The sequence below is a fragment of the Anser cygnoides genome, chromosome 3 (assembly GCF_040182565.1).
Source record: "Anser cygnoides isolate HZ-2024a breed goose chromosome 3, Taihu_goose_T2T_genome, whole genome shotgun sequence".
Classification (NCBI taxonomy): domain Eukaryota; kingdom Metazoa; phylum Chordata; class Aves; order Anseriformes; family Anatidae; genus Anser; species Anser cygnoides.
Genome location: NC_089875.1, coordinates 38,642,697 through 38,657,009, shown reverse-complemented (window position 1 = coordinate 38,657,009; position 14,313 = coordinate 38,642,697). Strand labels below are relative to the sequence as shown.

The following is a 14,313-nucleotide window of genomic DNA, read 5'->3' as shown; positions in this document are numbered from 1 at the left end:
ATCACCCAATTGTTTTTAAAAGCTTAGCACATTTCTAGCATCGTTATAAACGTTAGCGTTCCCTCAGGCACTTTTCATCTGTAAATAGACATTGTGTATTCCATACACAGAGTTCGGTTTGTTAACAGACTAGCAGAATTAATACGGAAAAGGCTCCATCAAAAGCCAGCTCACTGTCCTAAAGACAGCAGAGATTTACCACAATGTCACATTGCTCAGAAGGACTGTTAGCTCATACAATTAACCAGTATCAGCGAGTGCTTTAAGAAGAAGCACTTCTACAAACGATATTGAACCATCTTAAGGTCATGCCAAACTTAGTAGATTTGAAGCAGCCAGTATAACAATACCTACTAAAGAATGAAGGGACCTACCATTTGAAATTATATACAAATCACCTGATTTCACAGATGAAAGCATTCTAAACACCAAAATACAAACTATTTAAGACTTTTTTGTTATACATTTCAGCATATAATCGTAATTGATCGTAATAATCTATTATAACACTCTAACCTTTCTGCCCTTTTCCCACTTTCTCTTTTAATTATAAACCTTTTCTGTGGAATCCTAAATCAGATTTTTTCCTTCTACTAAATACACTTGAACCACCAGAAGAGTTTTTAAATACAAGTCTGACTTCAAAGAAGCTAGAACAGCAAACTTCAGAATAGACGGGCCAAGAGGTGGGAGACAGATACAAAAAGATTTGTAAAAAGCTCTCCCCTGCCCACTGCACTTTTACAGGATTTAGTCTTTTCTACCTGACCCTGAGTCCAGCACACAGGACATGGCAAATGGACATCCCTTTTTCCACTGCTTTCCAGCAATAACTTTTAAAAGAAACATAATACAGTAAGACACCAAAATAGAGTATTGGTAGTATCATCTGCCACAGCCCCCCAAACCAGGAGTCGTTAACAACCCAACCTCCCCTCTGTCAGCGGGGATCTATTTCCATGCCTGTTGGCCCAGTTTCCATAGAAAGTACTAGGAAGGGCCAGTTAATCCAAAACCACCCCACTGCCAAGTCACAGCGTAACAGCTGAAAGGAGGCACAATCAATGACAAATTCCCATCAAGAATGGTGTTAATGCTAACTGAAAGCACACAGTCACTACAAACTGGTCCTAATAATTCAGCGGGTATCGTTTATGAATCAACAAACTACTGACAGATGCTCTTCAGTTGCTGTGCTCTTTAGCAAAATGTCAATGAGCACTTACCCAAAAATTATCACAAAAACAGGCTGGAAATGTTGATAGGTCATATAGCCTTTAAGTAACCTAGAAACTAACCTGATTTGTGAAAGAGCACACAAACATACATAGTTATAATGCTGTGTAGGACTGTTATATATTCACCTGCATCTTTAGAAGGAAACTTTAAGGGCTATACAATATTAAGTACTTTGGTTATACAAGTAATTTGAGGAAAAGTAGGACTAGATTTCAAGAGCAGAAGGAGGGAAAGTATGTTGGTATGGAGCAACAGATAGTACAATCTAAACCTCCTTTTGGAAGGCAAATAGATCATAGATCCTGATATCACTTAGTACTGCCACAACCCCAAACCTAATGTAGTCTCTTGAAAAGACCTTTTGCAAGATCTATATAGTGCATAAATCTTCTTGGATTCAGCATTCCTTTTACATTCCAGTGGAAAAGGGAGGAAAGATTTATGTTGCTGTAAGTACTGGTAGTCATTTAGGAGGGCTGAAGACTGAAACAGAGGAGGAATTGTGAGAATAAAAGAAATACGTGGTAGAAAAAAAATCAGATGGAAGGGGAAGGGACAATGAAGATACACTGGGCAGATAGCCATTTGCATTGATAGGGCAGATAAGAACAAAAATGACCTAAGACAATAAAACACCCATAATCTAAACTTCATGATTGAGTTAAGTCAATATTAATAAGGTAGTAGAATTACAAGCAAAGCTCAAGCCTCTGGGAATGAGGAAAAAGTGTCCTAATCCTGTATGCCCTCGGGTATACTTTGTTATTTTAATATGTCCAAAGTTTGTTACTACATTATTGTCCATTTTTGTTTCAGAGATGTCCCACTTACCAATGAATGCCGTGACTTTTGGATTGATGATCCCACTTGGCAGAAGATGGAAGTCATACTCCACAGAATCCACAACAACTGTATGCCCTGCATTATTGCCTCCCTGAAGAAAAAAAAAAAAAAAAGGAAGTATTAATAGATCTTGATACGGAAGACAAATGAAGACACAGTACAGATAGGGAATAAACTCATTCCACCTCCAACTCCGCAGCTTTCATTTTTGCTGCTGACAAAAGATCTACATGAGATCTTCCTCACCCAGGAAATCTGCTGAACTTGGTTTGTCAAACTTGACCATTTCCACATGAATATTAAATGTCATATAGATTTTTGGATGGTATCGTGGTTCAAAGGTACGAATGCTTTGGAGTACGATGCTTCTAGAAGTTATTGGACAGACCCATAAACATTCTAGAATGTGGAAACATTTCTAAAAGCATTCAACAGTTTTACTTGCTTCCTATTACATTTAGGAAAAATAAGTATTAGAAGTCAAATTGCAACCCTAGCAAAATAAAACCAAAAACAGTTAAACTGGGTATGTGAAGCCATGGAGTTATTAGGGAGGATGCGTGCTGCGGGTTGGCAACGTGCATGCTTCTTGTTCCGAATTTGTGGTTCTGTCTTTTGCTGATTGTTTCTCATAGAAAAACATTCAAAGTTGACTGGTTTGCTCTATACCTCCTCAGCTAGCACAAGGTATTTGTATCTGAAGTCTGCTGTTAAGGCATGAATCTAGAGGTAACTAAGATGATCGTGGTTTTCCCGATTTACAGGAGACCACTTATACCAAGCAGCCCTCAGTGCTCCTACCTTTTTTCATTACCATGAAGCATGAGAGTATTAACAGATTTATTAAACTGCGAAATAACATCCAAAATACAAAAGGAGCCTGTGTCCAAGTCTCAAAGAGGGTCAGGATAGGCTTATGAAACTAAAAAAAGATTACAAAATAGTTACCAAATATCCCCTGTTCTCATTCGCTGTACTTTTGAAAATAAGCTTACACTCTCTTGTGACCAAATTGTTTGTGCAAGACACGGTTACACACAAAACAGTCCTGTTTGCTGTAACCACAGGAATATTTAGAGACATCTTACACACAAAGTGCTTTGTTCAAGGGAAGACAATGGAAAGACATAATATTCCAAGCCTTTTTCAGTACAAGACAAACTGAAGAAAGGCATTATATGAAAAGAAGAAAGAAATATGAAATATTAAACCATGGAATTAAACCTGAAATATTTCACAGTAGTTTATAAAAGAAGATCTTCTCTAAGCAACGGACCAAAAAGCTATTCACTACTTCTGCAACATTTAAAAACATGAAAACAATAGATAAAGCTGTACATCTGACATTACAAATAACAAATATTCTTAGCTCTCAAACCTCCCTGCAAGTATATAAACATATATTCTACAAGTAAATGTTATCTCAGTGAGGTCAGCAACGAAACTTCTCATAATTTCAGCATTATTTGAGGACTTATACCAGTCCCATCTCCTTTGGAAAGAGAAGGAAGCCTTACAAACTTTCACCCAAAGTTGAAATGAATTTGTGACATGTTACAGAGTTTTCCCATTTAGTAAGCAGTACCTTGAAGTGGTAAAGATTTCTGGACACGGATGGCTTTCCCTGCACTTGATCCGACTTCAGCAGAGAAAGACAAATTTTGCATTCACAACATATGAAACATATCAATTGCATAAACAAAGCAAGCCATCCAAGGTTATTCTTTTAAGAAAATAATGAAAGTTCAGGAATAACCTCCTTCTTCCTCCCATCCTCTCGGCTCAACAATAACTGTTAAGAAAGCTTTATCAGTCCACCACCTCTACCACTGCACCTTTGATTGACATAGCAAATAGATCATTTGTAACTGTTTTCTAAATGCAATGCTGATTCTCCTGGGGTACTGCAAGTTATCCCAACAGTAGGTGACATTTAATGTTTTGCTTCTCAAGTTACTTTTAAATAATAGTTTTCTAGCAACATGAAAAAGAAAAAAATGACCATTGTAGGTCATGATTACTGATAAATTCTTAGTCTCTTCTAAGTTTGCCACGCTACTGCCATTCAGACGTGCTAACAGAAAGTCCGGCGGCCAGCCTGCTCGAGTAGGGTGTTCAGCAGGGAGACGCAGAGCGAGTAAATCATCAGAACATAGCTGCTGGGTTTTGGTGGTGTCCAGACTTTTCCCTAGCACTGCTGAATGACGTCAAGGTACACAGAGGTGTGTTGTTTCTGTGCTCTTTTAAAAATACCCTGACATAGTGGCTGACAGAATTAAAATGGCATTTTACCCTTTAAACCCTGAACTACATGTACAGCACAGCTCATACTTCATCTAGAAGCAAGCTGGTTACCCAAGTTATATGAACTTCACCATCTTTGCTATTAGTAGCTATGCTTTAAGGGATTTTGCTAGAAACTAAAGCAAAAAACCTCAGCACTGCATGTGATGAATCACCACTTGACTACACTCTTAGGCCATACTCAAGGTTTCCTAATGCTTGTTTTCAGCTTATACTCAAATTTCAATCTCAGAATACGGTTGTTTGCATTATGATAATGCTTGCAATATTAAGAGATTTGATCCCGGAAGAGCTATTGTTATCAGTTGCCTGGTAGAACAATTGATAGGTAGGACTGTCTGGTCAGTCCACATCCTGCTTTGGGCATCATTCCATCAAATTCTTTCATTGCTTTAAATATTTTTCATTTCAAACTGTGTATTAGGAGAACACTACAAAAGCAGCATTCAATTAATTGAGTCTTCAAAATGTTGATTTACAGGTAAGCCCTAACCTAATGCAGAAGTGCAAGCATACAGTTACACAATTAGGAATTGTAGTATATTAAGAGAATGATTCACACTACACTAGAAGAGAAGTACTAGTAAAGTGTACCCATGCTGTCTGCTCAGATATTGCACAACACAGCTGTGATAAACATTTCTAATTACAAAAACTTGAACTCAGAGTTCTAGTGGCAGGGGCAGTTGTTGAGTTTTGGGTTGGGTGTGTTTAGGATTTTCCTTGATGGAAGTTCCCCTACCCCTCACCCCCAACCCAGGAACTGCTAACACCAACATCATCACAACTATTGCCTCTGGGATTAATTCAAGGTAGAAACTGATGAAGTCACTTCTGACATCGGTCCTTTCCATCCCTATTTCTCTCCTCCTCCCTCACTATGCTAATCCAAAAGGGATCAGTTAGATCATTCAAGCTAACACTCCTCTGACTAAAATATTTGAACATTAATGAAGTACTCCTAACTGGGTTTAACTAATAGTGAAAAATTACACGGTTTATGCCCAAATAAATTTCAATACATCGTATAAAGCTTTTGCCAGAGGGAAATAAAGACATAGAAGTAATTTCTTGAGGTTGGCAGTACTTTCTGACTAACTGGATAGAGTAATCTGTCTACCTTATCTTGGTAACCTGAGTTCCCAAACTGGGAGAATTTTCTCCCAGCCCCAGGAAAATTGAAACACCTACTTTGGGACAACACAGACAGAGAGAGGGACCAGAAGGTGTTCCTGCTCTGTGTGGACCACACCACGTGCACGTGGCAGCAGCTCCTTTCCCCTTCCTCCCCGCACAACGGCACGGTTCCTTCAGCTGAGCCAGCCAGAAGCACCACGGCCAACGTGCTCACCCACCGGGGCACGGCAACCCCGGCTTTAGCTACCGATGGACGGACTGCAGGAAAGGGCTGAGGAGAGGAAAAGATGACTTCTTATACACGGGAGGCACAGTCAGGCACCAGTGGCACCCTGAGCAATGAACTTTTCTTAACGGGGATGCTTCCTTCCCATTCTGCAGAAAGGTGGCACTGGGAGCCCCTCTGGAAGCTGGGAGGCAGGCGGTGGAGAAGGTCAGGCAGCCAAAGCAGAGCTGGCTTTGCCAGAGTAAGGAAAGAATATCATGTGGAGTTAAAAAAAGAAAGGAGACAGAAAATAGAGAATCGAGAAGAAATAGCATGAGACATTGAGGAACTTCTAACAGACACTGAAATATCTCTCTAGGTTACTACTAGGCTAGTCAGGTAAAAATTTAAACCATCTTCTCCCTGACCTCCTAATAAAGCTTACTGAGAAGACAGATTTTTATTTATTTATTTGTGTATCTCTATCAATGCATAGCACTGCATATTTTTGGCATACTCCGAGGTTTCCAAAATTTGATTTTCAGAAGTCAGCAATCTTCTTAGCATTGTGAGGAAGGCTAACAAAAAGTTAAAAGCATTCAGTTCATTTGTCCTCTCTCCTTTCCTTATGCTATTTTTTCCCCTCACATCTTTTTACTCTGTATTTAGAACATCTCTCTTTCCTCCCATTACAGATTCATTGGTGCTGAAAGGATCAGCCCTTTCAGCAAGCAGCCCAAAGCTTCACCAAATTACAAAAAATGTTAAATTGCATCTCAAACAGGATTTACTCAACGTGTCAACTGCTATGAGCATGGACTTTGCATTACAGTTTTGCCCTTTCTTAATTTTTGACTTTTCCTTGTAGTCCATACCTAGTACCACCGCGCTTCCCAAAGCCGGCTTCACGACTGGTTTGCAGTTTTCCAGTTGCTGCCAGCACTTCTGTGAGCAATTCCAACAGGAATTGCCACCAGGTGACACCGAACATTTGTGCTGAGAATGGGGGAAAACACGAGCTTGCTCAGAGAGAAAGGTGAACTGAACGCCTCTTTTTTTCCCCAACGTTTGACCAGCTCACACAGCTGTGAAGATGGGGATCAGAGAAATAGCTCTTTAATCATAGCTTCAATGCAAAACCAAAATCAAAACAAAAACACCCTCAGCTATGAAAGCTCCTTATTAGTATTCCTTAAAAAGTAGGGTTTTTAAACTTGTGTGCATATCCAGCTCAAAAGTGTGCCAATTGGATCAGAAAGGAGAAGTTTCTATTTATTTGGAGATGCAGAGCAGAAGTCATGAACAAGCATCAACCTACTCGTTTCAGTGTACGGATTTAGTTTGGGGACTTTTTAGTTTGGTGCTATTGGATGAACAATTTAAAATCCTATTGAGACCCAGTAGCCTTTTTTTTTTTCCTTTTGTGATAATACGACTGTTATATTATGCTACTATTTTAGAGTATTTTATGTCATTAAGTAGAAATGGAATAGTGAACACCAGATTACGCTTAAGACCACTATCCAATCTATAATATTTAAGCAAAACCTGTTGTTGTAAGATAACTAAGTACGTAAGCTTTTTAAAAAGGCATTATTCCAATGTCACTAGCGCAGTATGCTTAAATCCCCTTCTTGAAAAAGCATATGATCCCTGGCCACCAGCTGGTAATCCTGAAATATCCAAGCTATTCAGCATGGAGAACAGCTAAGTATACAGGAATCTGATGGAAAGGTGCACACTAATAGACAAATTATCACACCAGTACAGTTAGAATGACAGCAGTCATGGTAACAAAACCCCTTTATTTATCTACTTTCCAGAAGCCTCGTTCCAAAAAACATGGCCTATGAAACAATTCTTCTGAAGCATTCCTTGCAGAGCAGTAAGCTGCTCAGAGAGATTTAAAAGCAAAAAAAAAAGGGGGGGGGGGAGGGGGGAAGGGAGTGCCTCCAACCTGCTGAAGAAGATTAAGTAGCCTAAAAATCCTTCTCAGTGTAAGCACCACACCCAAGAACCTGCATCCACGTATTCCACATCGATAAGTTGGTCGGTGCTATGCACCAAGCCAGACGCTGTTATGAATATACCTATCCTGGCCAACCTGAACGGGATCGGTTACACGTGCACAGAGGGGGCATACGATAGCAAAGGCAGCTACATGTATTGTACATCTGGGAGCCGTTTGATAAACATGCTTAGGAAACACCCCGTCTGCAATAGTGTTGTATGCCTGGAGATACTAATTTTGAAGGGAAAAGTCATTATCTGCTAGCTGACATTTTACTGGAAACAAACCTGAATTTTCAATAAATCAAACAAGTGACTGCCGCTAGCCAAAAACCACTCTCAAAGCACTGGAAGGCAGTACTTACCGCAAGCAGCACACACACATCAGTACCAGTACCGTATCATGATCAAGACAGTAACACTAGAAAATATACTGAGGATAAATCAACAGTATCAAAGAGGACTTCATTTCAAACACATCAACTGAACTGTATTTCTAACAGGACATCTATGGCAATTTTAAGGTAAATTATTTCAGCATTTCCCCTGCCTATGTAAAATGACTTGTTTTCTCATACATTCTAGCTATAGTTTTTATATGTCTTAACTGGTAGTTAAAATATTTGGGGTAAAGAACTAAACAGAGTTTGGGATAATGTCATAGACGTACCTGACTACAGTTTCATGAATATTTCCTTAGCTCTGAAGACTAAAACCAACTTTTAGGACACTTCAAAAGGCGTATTCTAGAACCAAACCGGTAAACTTAAAGAACGTACCAACAATCTCTAAGCAAAACAGTCTGCTCGCTTTGAGCCTTCCTCTTGGGCAAGAGCTCCTCAGCTCGTTACATGCCATCCATACATAACAGCTTCCGAACATACAAAGCATGGAGAAGGAGCTCTCATAATAATATGCAACAGCCATGTTTTCCCCTGGAATTGCATTGCTGTACTGGCCAGAAGATCCCAAGGAATTGAGCTGATATTCCTTGTATGTTGAGCTGATTCACCGGACAAATAAGGACCAATTATTTGGGGGAGAGTTATTAGAAGATAATTTAACAAAGTTAGTTTAACAAAATAGCAGTGACTTATATCTGCCTTCAGAAAGTCTAACTGACAACTGCTTCACCACTCTCTACATCATGACCTTTAGTGTCAGCATTAAAGAGATGTTCTTCTTAGATAAAACAATTGGAGGAATGGACTAAAGTTGTGCCAGGGGAGGTTTAGGTTGGATATTAGGAAGAACTTCTTTACCGAAAGGGTTGTTAGGCATTGGAATGGGCTGCCCAGGGAAGTGGTTGAGTCACCATCCCTGGAGGTCTTTAAGAGACGTTTAGATGTAGAGCTTAGTGATATGGTTTAGTGGAGGACTTGTTAGTGTAGGTCAGAGCTTCGACTCGGTGATCTTGGGGGTCTCTTCCAACCAGATTCCGTGATTCTGTAATTATTTTCTTGCTGAAATAGTGCAAGAAAGTTCATCTGCTAAGACTTCAGGTTTACTGTGCTTTATCAACCACTACCAAAATTCAGCTAAAGAAATACCGAAGTTGAAATAAATGGCCGTTTATTGGGGTGTTCATTTCTTTTCCTGTCTTTTGTTGTTGTTTGTTTGCTAAATATGCAGGTACAAACACAGTGTTTCCTAAGACGTCATTATTTAGCTTTCCATAAACATACTTCAACAATAATAATATTCACCAAGGACATAAGATTAAACTGAAACAATAGTATAACGTCTGCTAACTTAAGAGCTCCTCTGAAGCCAAGTGAAGCCAGCCATTGAGGATGCACGGAATCTCATTTTCTGAAAAGACTCTGAAGATGATATAAAGCCATATTCAAAGGCTTACAGGAAAATCATGAAGTAGAACTTCTCTCTTCTTCCATGAGCTTGCTCAGGAAGTCCCTTGCTCCTGGGTTTACAGCCAATCTCACTGACTTACCTGAAAACCACCCACAGGACTTTACTGCTTCTCCTTCCAGTTTGAGAGAAGGATTTGCAGCAACTCTATTTTCCTGGTATATTGGACTCTTCTAGGAAAAATGTACACACTTACTCTGTCACTCACTGAATACCCTCACTCCGAAGATGAAGAGGTTCATTCTAGCTTTACATACTTTTTTCTTTGAAGTGCAGCCTAATAGGAAACGTTAATGTACCAACCCAGATAACCGGCAAAACCAAAAAGGAAAGTGGTGTTGCTTGTTCACAAACTGAAAGCAAAATATGATTTCTCTTAGGAAAAAAAAAAGACGATGCCTTTTAAAGCCTTGTGTTGAGCACCAAGAATAAAAGGAAATTTGTGCTATGTGCACTAGCCAAGGAAGTCTAAGCTTAAGTATAAGGCATGTTTCAGTATACACAAGGAGAATATGCACTGCAGGAACACAGAAAAAAATATACCACGTTTTTAAAACCGAGATGGAGGAACAATGGCATATCCTTCCCCATTTTAGATCTACATAAATTCAAAATACACATTTAATTTCCAGCACATATCTTCGTAAGTCAAAGCAGCCCAGATATTGGTACAGTAACCAGAGTACTTCAATCTGCTTCAAACAAATGAGGACAGAAGAGCGGTTCTCGATGCCTCATGAACACCAGCACCCTCAGAATTGCCTGGCCCACGTTACTGAAACTTTACCTAACAGTCAAAGTACATAGAGGAAAAAAAGATTTATTAAAAAAGCAGGCTGAAATTACTATTAAAATCATACTGTGAATGGCTCTCTGTACCGATATTAAACTCGGAATTATTTAAAGCAGCTCTGAAATACCACGATATGCACTTCAGAGACCCCAGAAGCCTATGATGACAATCACTGGCTTTTCTTATGACATGGTAATGCCAAAACCAGGATGCCCCCGGGTAGAGCAAAGAAGTCTTTCAAGTTATCTCCTCTAGAACAGAAATTAGTTGTCTAGTTTAAAGCGATGTTATCTTATGCCTCCATTAAGGAAGAAGTCATACGCTCCCTCGAGCTCTCCCTGTTGGAGGGGTGTGTACACGGGCAAGCGTATATATATATATTTTTTTTTACAGTTGACTTTCATTGCTACCACATTCCAGCATTAATTTTCAGCTTGGGGCAACCACTGTTGTTTTTGAGCTACTAATGCAAGTGACTGCCAAGTCGGGCAAGAAGCGAGTCAATGTTGCTCTGGCATCATATGGTTGTAAACACTTTCATTTAACTCTTAGATGGAAAGCCAAAAATAGATGGAAAGAAATGATACTACCACTACTTACAATCTATATATTTTTTTCCTTCCTGCCACAATCAGCTTCTTGGAACGCTGAGAACACACCTCTGGCAAGCTGATCAGAGCCTGTCTCACCCTTAACTCCACTACATACCCTAACACAACATAACTGGCAATCACTACGCTGTTTGCTTCTCATTTCAAGCCATATTGCCAAAAATCTAGCTTCAGCTTCAGGTTGCCAACCACACCTCCTTTAAGGAAAAAAAAAAAAAAAAAAAAAAACAGAAGAACAGCACCAAGGTGCAGATAACAAATTAATCGCCTCACATCTCTGATGTTTGTGATTAATTTCTCGCCCCTTTACACCCTCCCAAAAAAATGAATGTGTAGTTATCAACTGTACTATATAACCTACTCCTGGATTTCAATAAAAACAACATTCAGCATCTGGCAATTATCTTTGTTGGTATTTATGCCAATCAACTCATGTTTGTAAGATGTGAACCTAGTTCAAGGAGCCATCACGTTACATGCTTACCTTTTAAGCTTCCTGAAAGTTTGGCCAGACTTCAGAAATTTCTGAATGTGTAGTACAAGAACTAGTGCATCTGAACAAGATCAAGGGTTTGGTTTGAGGCAAATGTGACAGCCTACACACAGTCTTATTTGTTAGAAGAAAACAGGCAACTGTTTAAAAGAAAACATTAATTTTACTTAAGTCCAGCCCAAGTTTCTTTTACTCATCTCAGAAAACTCTGTATGTTTCTCCGTGTTGACAGACCTAGCTCTGAGGAACTGCTACAGGAACATGGTATTTGGAAAGACTCTTTAGAACTAGCTTCAGCTTGGTTTCACCTCATTTGCAAAATCTTTATATTGTTGCAATGCCTCACATGTACTAAGTAGGGAACAGATTCCATTATGCAAATCTTCATTCGGGTCCAGAATAAAGACCAATCCAACCCGAAGAGATAAAAGAGACCTACTGAGGCAGGCTGATAAGGAACAAGAAAAATGCTGAAAGCACCAAAAAACCACTGTTTGCTACATCTCACAGTAAAAGAGTTAAGAAGGGTTATGAGAAACAAAAAGTGGCTTTGGGAATATTTACAGGGAACATCTTCTAGATGTGGGAGGTAGTACGGGAAAAATAAAAAATGTGTTTGAAATTTCACTAAGCTGCTACAGAGGACTCCATCTGAACCGTCCAAATGAAAACAGCAAGATGTAACAACGGCAAGGCGGAAAGAACAGTGAGCAACCAGCCGACCGAGGTGCAACTTGTTCCTTCGTACTGTTAAGATCTCCTGTTGATGGCACAAACTTTATGAATGGGGAAGTGGGGTTTCAGCTGCCCTCCTGCATGAAACTGACAGGGTTTCACTGCTTGCCACAACCGGAGGTCACCTGCCAGGGATGCTCCACGCGGGTCGGTGCAGCGTGTGCCTCGCTCATGTGGCAGGCTCATCCCGCCGACCTCCCTCTCTCCCCTCACCAGCACGCATCACTGGCACGCTGCCGACCGCTGCAAGGCCCACAGGCGCGCCCAGCGCTTCAGCGAAACAGGAGCTCCAGCCGGACGCCACGTATCGAACGCCTGACCAGCTGAAAAAGCACCAACTGCTATAGATAGCTATCGATCCTGCTATTCCCGGCCCTGCGTGGCCTGACTAAAACACCTCTTCAGATGGGAGTATTTAAAAAAAATAAAAAAGTGGGCTCGGTGGGTGGAAAACACAAAGATTCCTTTTTTTCTCTTTTGAAGTAAGTGGATATATACAGACAAGTGACACAGAGGCATAAGGTCTGAGGACTTAAGCAGTTGTCAACTGATCGGTGGCAACTGCTTAACCCCAAGAACCTGCCCGCGGAAAACTTCTCTCCTGTTGCATTGTAATTGCCATGCATCAACTGATGAGCAGTGGCATTACTACACAAACTTCTCTGAGGGAGGATTAAGAATCCACACACTGCAATAACTGCACATTAGTGGTCCAGGGGCAAGAACTGTGTGACCCCACAGCACGCGGAGCAACACTGGGGAGCCAACAGGCAGCCAACACTGAAATCAGCTCTGTTTTGGAGTAGTAGTAAGGCGTATAATAGGACTGAAAAAACACAAAGACAAGATTCTTTAGCGCAGCAAGCATGGCTTAATAATAATTTAAGAATTCAAAATCCCATTCACCTGTGTGAATTATGTGCTCTGAATAAATCAGGTACCTCCAATACTAAGAAAAGACAACCACCAACAAATCTGCTGATGAAATGGCTGAACGAGGGCTGAATCATGCAGTGAAGACAGCATGGGTTTTTTTGCTGCACTGTACACACTGGTACATGGGGCAGGAGTATTAATATAAGAGATACAGTATATTTTTGTACTGACTTTGTTTTGATAAAATGGTTACCTAAAATCATTTGCTTGCATTAATTTGCCATTCCCATATCCATTAACAAATGAAATTTTAGTAATTACATTCCCTTATTCGGTTCCATTTTGAAATGTAGGAAGTCCTTGAATCAGAACGAGAAATGTTTTCCTTTAACTTTCCATTACCCATGGAATTGATAAAAATACAATGTATGCTTTTAGAAATGGCCAGGTTTGAGAGCAGCAAGGCTAACTGCTTACTAAGAGGGAACTATGTCAATAAAAAAAACACAAAAGCATTGTTTTTCTGGCAACTTCTCCTGATTCTCAAACCCATTCTTGCTCTGTTCTACTGTCTGGACTACAATTTATGTGATACCAGCTAAACAGACTTTGCTCTGCAAACCACTGAAGCCCAAATGTAGCTTAACTGTAGAAGTCTTACAGATGTGTTTGCTTTATCAAAAGCATCATTTTACCAGATACCTCTCAGAAGTAAATTAAGACCAATTCAAACATAACAGTGGAAGAACCAGCACATACTATGCCTGTTGTGTAGACACGTCTGTATTAAATGCTTCTGAACCCTCTGTCCCAGCAGTGCCCTCACGAAACAATCTTAGTTGCCAGGGCAGCTCCATGCACGCAGCCACTGGACACATCTTAATTTGAGCTTGGTCTGCAAGGTCGGTTGTTGCTGAAACCACAATACTGATTTTGATAAATGCAAGTCTGGCCTGTCTCCTGACAAGGAAATCCCGTATTCTTTCTCTGAGCACAAGAGTACTTTCAACAACCTCAAAACTTGAGATAAAATAAGTTTGGGGGTGCTATCTGGAAGAAGTACAGCCATAATACAGCTTATGACCAGATACACTGGTCTGCTTACTTGTACCTCTTCCAGATGCCACAGTCAGCCAGCCAAACAAATGACTGAAGAAGTCATTAGGACACCTGATAGCCAGGAGACAAGAGGGTACAG

At 40.1% G+C, this 14,313-nt stretch overlaps 1 protein-coding gene across 1 annotated transcript in view; it reads right to left on the bottom strand.

The window, feature by feature from the left end:
* ADSS2 (adenylosuccinate synthase 2) overlaps positions 1–14,313 on the bottom strand; it is a 36,630-nt gene that overhangs the window by 20,072 nt on the left and 2,245 nt on the right. The window contains exon 2 of the mRNA XM_048079955.2: positions 2,071–2,173. Within this exon, the coding sequence (XP_047935912.2) occupies positions 2,071–2,173 (103 nt within the window). The remainder of the gene's footprint in view (positions 1–2,070; positions 2,174–14,313) is intronic.